This window comes from Sodiomyces alcalophilus, assembly GCF_042370955.1.
Source record: "Sodiomyces alcalophilus JCM 7366 unplaced genomic scaffold ACRALscaffold_12, whole genome shotgun sequence".
NCBI lineage: Eukaryota > Fungi > Ascomycota > Sordariomycetes > Glomerellales > Plectosphaerellaceae > Sodiomyces > Sodiomyces alcalophilus.
In genome coordinates, this window is record NW_027263543.1 from 115,537 (window position 1) to 123,733 (window position 8,197).

Sequence of the window (8,197 nt, forward strand, 5' to 3'; positions counted from 1 at the left end):
ATTTAATAGATACCGGTGGTTTAAGTGATTAGTTAGCACCTTTACTAGGGTCTAACTATACGCTAAATAGTGGCGCTACTATTAAAACGCTTTAACGATCGCTATTAACTTAGTGTCTAGCGTCGGATAGTTTAGTTCGGGTCCCCTTAGCTTCCTAGATAAGAACGCCACGGGTCGCTAGGTTCGGTCCTTATACTAGCTAATTATAGCGCCTAGTATAAAGTTAGATATATTAGGTTCTATACGAATAGGCAGGGCTAGGTCGAAATACCGTAGCACGGGTACCGACTAGAATAACGATTATAACTTCTTAAATACGGCCCTCTCCACGTCCCCTAACTAGAACGTACCTGGTCTGCCCCTTAACCTTAATAGGTCCGTAAAACGGGCAGCGACCTTAGAGTAGCCTTCGATAAAACGTCTATAAAAACCGGTAAAACCCAGGAAGACCTGAATCTTCTTAACGGAAGTGGGTTCCTCCTAATCCTTAATAGCCTTAACCCTTTTAGGGTCTATAAAGATACTATTAGGGCTATATATAAAGCCTAAGAACTTAACCTCTTACGTCTCGAATACGCACTTTTAAGGGTTTACGAATAGGGACTATTCCCTTAGGCGCGTAAGGATCTCTTTAACGTGTATATAATAGGTACTAAGGTCCTTACTATAGATTAGGATATCGTTTAGGTATACTATATAGATAGTATTAACGAGACCCTTTAAGGCTTTATTAATATAACGCTAAAAGCTAGCAGGGGTATTATATAGACTAATAGGTATTACTAAGTACTTAAAGTGTCTATACTTAGTTCTAAAAGCCGTCTCTTACTTATCCCCTTCTCGAATTCTTAAGCGATAATAGGTATCCTTAAGATCTAACTTAGTATAAACCGTGGAGGACACGAGGCGGTTAAGGATCTTATATATTAGGGGGAGCGGGGTACGGTCCTTACGGGTAACCTTATTAAGACCTTAATAGTCTATATATAGATATAACTATCCACCCTTCTTTAGTATAAATAGGATCGTGGCGCCTATAAAGCTTATCGATAAGCGAATCTACCCTTTAGCTATAGCCTCCTTAATATAGTCTTAAAGGACGGCTAGTTTTTACTCGGCTAGGGGGTAGATAGGGCCGAATAGTGGTGACTTACCTTCCTTTATCTCGATTACGTGATCCTAACGCTAATAGGCGGGTAAACGGCCGGCGTTTATAATATCGAAAACGTCTAAAAACTCTTAATAGTACTCGGGGATAACGTTCCCTAACTCGTCCTTATCCAGTGATTCTTAATACGGCCCGGGATTAAGATATTCTAGGATCCCTTTATCTATTTAGGTCGGGTTAGGGGGCATATAGGGTATAGGTTATAATAGGTCTAATTAGATAATAGGGGTTAAAGGACTATTAGGTAATATATCCTCTTCTTCCTTAGTAGCGTTCTACTTTATACCGATAACTTAGCCGATACAGGGGGCACCGGACTTTATAAGGCGGATAATAAGCTATATATACTCCTTCGCCTTCTTTAACTCTTTTTAACCCGGGACGCCTTAAAGGTCCTCTCGCTAGAGTCGATATATCTATTCGCCGGACCGGAAAAAGGTAACGGGGTTATATTCTACTAACCAGGGTATACTAAGGATAACTTAGGACCTATCGGGGTCTATATCTAGCACCTCGAACTTAATCGGATATATCCGGGTCCGGTCCTAACTATCTATAACTTTAATATACGTCTTAAAGGACCCGATAGACTATACGTCGACCCTAGGGATAACCTATCTAAGTCGCTTTAGCGGTCCTAGGGGACTATAGTCGGGAGGCAGGGCCTTTTAGTCGATTAGGTTAACCTCGGCGCCTCTATTAAGCTTAGCGCTCCGGCGGCCCTATCTGCCGCTTAACCATAACTCTAACTTCGCCTTAATCGCGCCCTTACTAGCAAAGAACGGCTAAGATAGCGGCCCTTCCTAGGCCTAAGCCTATCTAATAACAGGGTGCCTCGGGTTAACCGGTAAGTTATTCGGGTTCTAACTAATAGAGTATCCTAAGAACTAACCTAACTTAGAGGGTTCTTTTAGGCACTTATTCCGGTAATAACCCTTTTTATTATAGCTAAAGCATATAACGCCGCTATTATTACGCCTTTTAGGGGGCCTAGAGGCTTTTATATCGTTTACTTCTATTAATTCCACGAAACCTTAGGGAGGTATAGAGGGCCGAATAGTTATAGTACGGGCCCTATTAGGGGCCCTATTTCGCCTACGCTTCTCGCCGCAGGGCTACCTTAGGCGATTATTCCGGGGCGCCTCTTTTTTATTCTTACGTAAAAGAGTAATCTTTACTTATCGGGCTATAATACCTAACGCCTTATTATTAGTAGGGATACCGGCGGCTACGATTTAGTTATATAGCGGCTTATTAAGCTTCGTTAAGATTAACTATATACGCTATTTATCGGGGAAGGGTAGGGATACCTTATTAAATAACGAGTCTAGCCTATTAATAAGCTTAGCGTAGGTCTAATTAGGTTTCTATATAGTCTAGTCCAAGAATAGCTTCTTAGTTATAAATATCTTATAGGTTTTATTATCGACTAACTACTTAGTTAGGAAAATCTTAAGGTCCTCCTAGGTAGCACCTTTAGTCTTTTTATAGACGCGCCTATAATAGGCACGCTATCGGGTTTTTATAATCTTCGGTAGCAGGGTAAAGGTAAGATAGATCTTCTCTGCCTTAGACGGCTTAACCTTATCGAGTATAAAGCACTCCTTAATTTCTTTAATAAACGTCTAAAACTAGTTATAGGACTACCCGTCCTATTCGGGGAGCTTCTACGGGACCTTATACTAGCTTTTACGGGAGTCCCCTTAAGGGGTATATTCGGAGGTATCGGGGTCCTTCCCTTATTAGAGGGCAAGGAGACGCTTCTCTTTTTTTTCACGCGCTCGGCGGTCCTCGTAGTGCTTAATTAGGAAGTCGAGTTCCGCTAATAATAGAGTGCCGGGGGGGCGGCTCTTAAGGTCTTTAATATCGAATTAGGGTCCTATACGGATAACTTAGAGGGTCCCTTAGTCGAGTAATGGTCCTATTATAGGATCACGAGCGTCCGGGTTAGCTTATCCGCGAATCTCGAACTCGGGGTTACTATCTTTATCCTCTAACTCGGGTATAAGGGATTACTCGTGATCGGAGCTTAATAGCCCGGCTTCGGCTCCTTTAATAGCGGGGGAAGTATCCCGGGTATAAACGGGGGCGGTACGCTTAGGGGGTATCTTAGGTACTAGTTAGGGTAATAATAGGATTTAAAGAAATAACTAGCCTTTTAAACTCTTAACGGTTATTATACCCGTAAACGGTTAGAATAAATAAAATATTATAGGTTTATATAAGGAGTAAAGAGAGTTGTTAAGACTATAATAAGAATAGGTCACGAAGCTAACCTTAGGGGGGGAATAATTATAAGATTATTCGTTAAGCCCTTTTAACTTAGGACTTAACGGGAAACACCCTACTTAAGGACCAGTGACTATCCTCCCTAGGATCGGTATATAACAACCTAAGGCTCTAAGACCACAGGTCTTAGGCCAGCTTAATAATTCCAAAATATAACTCGGCCCTAAATATCCCTAGGGTTAACCTTAGGGCCGGTTCCGGGTCCTTAACACATTCCTTAACGCCTCTAAGTCCTATCCGATTCCCTTAAATAGAATATCCCTGATAATAGCCGAGCGTCTTATTAAAGGCGTTATTTAGGTTAAACTATAAAGGTATAATCACCTTCGGCTATAGGGTGTTTAGGTTATCCGCTAGGTATATACGTATCCCGATCTTAACGGTTTAGTTCTTCCTCTCGGAAATACTATCGGTTTAGGGATACTAGGCCGTTAAGAACTTTAGCTTAGTTCCGGCTACCTTTTATAAAGTTATCTAGAAATCTAATAAGAACTTAGGGTTATAGTCCGAGATAATAGCGCGGGGGATACCCTAGTTACTTATCTAAAGGGCTTAAAAGAGCACGGACGGCTAGTGCTCGGCGGTATAGGTGCTATAGCCAGGGATAAGCAAGGAGGCCTTTAATAACTTATCCGTGACGGTTAAGAGGGCATCGAATAAAGGGAAGCCTTCGCGCTGCTAAGGTATCCCTACGGAGGGTATTTCGGGTAGTCCGATAATAAAGTCTATAGCGATAGTATAGAAAGGGATTAGGGGCGTTAGGATAGGCTATATCTCGCTAAAAGGAGCTTACCGATCCGTTTAGTAGGTACGATATATCTTATATTAAGCGATATATAAGTCGACCTTTTTACGGAGTTATAGGATTACGAAGCGGCTAACTAAATCGTACTATATCCGTTTAGCTCCGAAATAGTGCCGGTCGTTATAGGCGGCCTAGAGGAATTCCTTACGCAGGGAGAAGGGGATATAAAGGCGTTTTCTCCTATTTAAATCCACCTAGTATAGGAGACTATTATCCACCTCGAAAAGGATCTTAATTAATAAGTTATAGTTAGTGGTTTAGGTAAGGATAGGTGCCTACTTCGAGTCGTTAGTGTATCCTTCGATAATCCTTTATCGTATATCGTCCTTTATTTAGATTTCGCTAATATAGTATATAGCCTGGTCTTCCTAGATCTGGACTAATTCGCCTAGACCTTTAGCCGGGGGGCTATCGGTAGTGGGTAGCCGAGATAAAGCGTCGGCTATTATATTCGTCTTACTATAAATATATCGATAATCTAACTAGAATTAGCTAAGAAACTCGGAGGAGAGGGTAAGCTTTATATTTAGCTTAGTCTTATCTATACTAGATAGGATAGTCGACTTTATAATACTAATAGTGGCTATGTGGTTTATAAGGACTATAGTCGGGTTACGATAAGTAGACTAAATAATAGTATGGGTTTATAAATAGCCTATACTAGGCAGGCGACCTTAAGTTCCGTAGGCTAGTACTTTTCTTTAGCGGCGTTAAGCCCCTTACTAATATAGAGTACTAGTCGAATATCGGTTTTCTTAAAGGTTCTTTTAGTAAGCTATTTAGTCTTATTAACTAATTAAAAGAGTATAGCGGAGAACCTATACTCTTTAAAGGCGTTCAGCTATATAAAGAGGATCTTAGTAGGGATTTAATAGAATAGGTAAGTATCCGAGGTAAAAGCGCCGGTAATATTATAGAATATAGCTAACGTTTTAGTAATAGCCTCGAAAATATTATACGTCTAGTATACGCCTTATAGGCCTATCTTTTATCTTTCCCGATTTAATAAGCCTTAGCGAGAAGGGTCGTTTTCCGTTACTAGAGGGGAGCGATTCGATAAGAGAATCGGGGAATAAGATAGCGAAGCCACCTTATTATCCCGATCTAACGTTCTAAGGACTAAAGAGAAGTCGGAGGGCGAATCTTTTATAGAGCCTCGGTATATTCTTTAGTATTCGATAGCCCGAGGGCGTCGACCTTAAATCCTAGTAGCTAAACTAACGGATATCTAATAAAGGACTTATCGGGAGATATACTGATCCTCTTTTTACTAAATAGGGAGAGCACCGTGTTTAAGTGCTTAGTATAATCGTCCTTAGTATCCGACGCGATAACGATATTATCGATAAAGGCGGAGATAAAGTCCTGATACGGGTAAAGGAGCTAGTCTATATAGCGTTAGATATACGCGGACGAGTTACGGAAGCCTATTAGGGCGACCTTTAGTCGTTCTTATCCTTATTAGGAAATAATAGTAAACCGCTTATAGTACGGTTCGTATATAGGGAACTAGTAGAAGAAAGCCCGGGCGTTAATAACGGAGATAAACTTCTTCCCTTAGAGTCGCTTAATAACCTTATCCTAGAGCGGTATCGGGTATATATATAGGATAGTAACCTTATTTAGGGCATAAAGGTCGACTACTATATAGCCTTTACGTTTACCTTTTACCTCTCGCTATATAATAAAAACCGGAGCATTAAAGGGCGTTAGTACTAATATCTATTCTATACGGTCCTGGTCGTGGAGTCTATCCAGGGTCTAGTCTAGAAAGGCTTAGTCCTTACGGCTAAGCGGATACGGCTTCTAGCTAATCCTTTAGGTATACTACCCGTTAATTAGGGGAACGCGTATATAGTCCTTTTTATTTATATCGATAACGCCTTAGTCCGTTTAAACCTTAGGGTAGTTACCGATAATCCTAGTAAAGCGCTATATAAAGCGGGGTCCGTGGTTATAGATAGTCACGCCTTCTAGGGTCGCCTTAGTTAGGGTATCTAGGCTCTTAGCGATTCCGAGCTTCCCGCTAATAGGTAAATACCCTTTAAAGATATCGCCTTATCCTTCCGGACTTAGGGACTTCTCGGCGGCCTCTAGTCGTTTTATTAGAATATCACGGGCTTCGTCTTACTCTATATTAAAATATCTGTTAGCGTAAAAGGGATCTATATACCCTAGCTTACTGCCCCGGGAAATAAGTAGCGGCCGGTTGCTAGCGTTATAGATTAGGACGGATATCCTTTTACCTAGGATATAGTTTAATAAACCCTTAATATCCGGTTAGAATTTTATAGAGTCTAAGGTTATATTCCGTTCCTTAAATAGGACGAATCTATATTAATACGGCGGAATAATAACCTTTTTAGCGGCTTTTAATCGGCACCTAACTAATAAACGTTTAGCGAAGATATATACCGGGATAATAAGACCTTTATAGTACCTAATCTAGATAGCGTCCCGTGAGTTAAGGATATCGACCTTATTCGGATAGTTAAATTCCTGCCTAAGGAGTAGACCGGCCTCTAGCTTAGGAACCACCTAAGCCTTTACGTATAGCCGTCCGACTCGGGGCTAGCCGTTTATTATACCTTATACTAGCAGGGTAAATAAAGCTTATCCGATAGTATTTAAGGTACCCACGCCGCGAAGCGTAGATCTCTTAGACGTATTGACTTTTATATTAGGGAGGTAAGGGAGAAGGTACTGGCTTATAATATATCGTAAGGCACCTAAATCGATATAAACTTTAAAAGGAGCGCTATCTAGAGTTACACGAACTTAGACCCTTATATATATATAACCGTATAGGCCGGCTATTAGGTCTATTATTTTCTATAAGGCGCCTTCGATTAGCGGAGAGTCCTAACCGCCTTGTTCCTTTATTAGGAATAGGTAGGAATAGGACTTCTTATAGCGGAGGGCCTTATTATTAGATCTTATTAGCTATCTATACCTTATATACAACAACGATAACGACCTCGCCAAGACCAATCACCTCCACGAGCTAGACCCACCTTTTCCGCGCAAACGCCCTAAAACGCCCGATATTAGTATCGTTCAATTGCTCTTTTCGAGCCCGTTGTGCGCACGCACAGCTTCGCTTTACGCAAGCCGTTGTTGTGCCGCAAAATGGGTGCGAAAACGCAGCGTGGTGCGCACGCAAAGCCGCCCGAAAATTCTGAGGTGGCCCGTGCGCCCGCCGCCCAATCAGAGCCCGGGCCTTCCAAACAGCCCGCACAGACCACCCAGCCTCACACCGAGCCACCTACCAAGCCACGCGCACAGCCGCAACAGCGCACGCAAACGACTAAGTCAACACAACGCCCGATTCCAACGCAACAAAACCGACCCGGCCGCCCTAGCCGCCGCGGCAGCCCCGAACCCCCGAATTCAACCCCGGACCCGGCCCCACCTAGCCCCACTTTTCCTAAAACGGCTAGGGACGGAGAAGGGGATATAACTATGGAAGATGCCGATTCTGACGACGATTCTGACGAAATAGCCCGCTATAAAACGCCTACACAAGCCTCTAAACGGGACCGTAGCGCCTCCACAAGCCCTACGCCTAGAGCCCCCTCTAGGACCCGTACAAACCGGTACATAGCCGACGATTCGGAGGTCGAAAGCCTCCCTGGATCCCCCTCTAGGGGCCCCCTCCAGGACCCCTTCCAGGGCCCCCCCCCTGCTAAACCTGCTAAAAAACAGGGTCTAATTAGCTCTGCCTGGGCTAAAAAGACCCAAAGACCTGCTGAAGAATTCCCCCCTCTGCCCCAGAAGTTGACTAGTTCGGCTAGTAAGGCCCAGGTTAAAGGACTTCTCCAGCAGGCTCTCCAGCTAGTTCAGCAGGCCTATAGCCTCGACGCCACCCCCCCGATTAAAGCCCTTCTTACAGGGCTTAAATCCACTATCGAAGGAACCCCTACGGGTCCTATAAC

General features: G+C 42.9%; 1 protein-coding gene across 1 annotated transcript; it reads left to right on the top strand.

Moving 5' to 3' along the window:
- Positions 1 to 4,847: 4,847 nt before the first annotated feature.
- ACRALDRAFT_2023495 (uncharacterized protein) lies at positions 4,848 to 7,909 on the top strand (the record flags this gene model as incomplete). The annotated part of the gene is made up of 3 exons (XM_071020141.1): positions 4,848 to 4,852; positions 7,358 to 7,803; positions 7,881 to 7,909. 3 exons carry the CDS (start codon positions 4,848 to 4,850, stop codon positions 7,907 to 7,909), a joined length of 480 nt encoding a protein of 159 aa, XP_070870807.1.
- Positions 7,910 to 8,197: the final 288 nt, after the last annotated feature.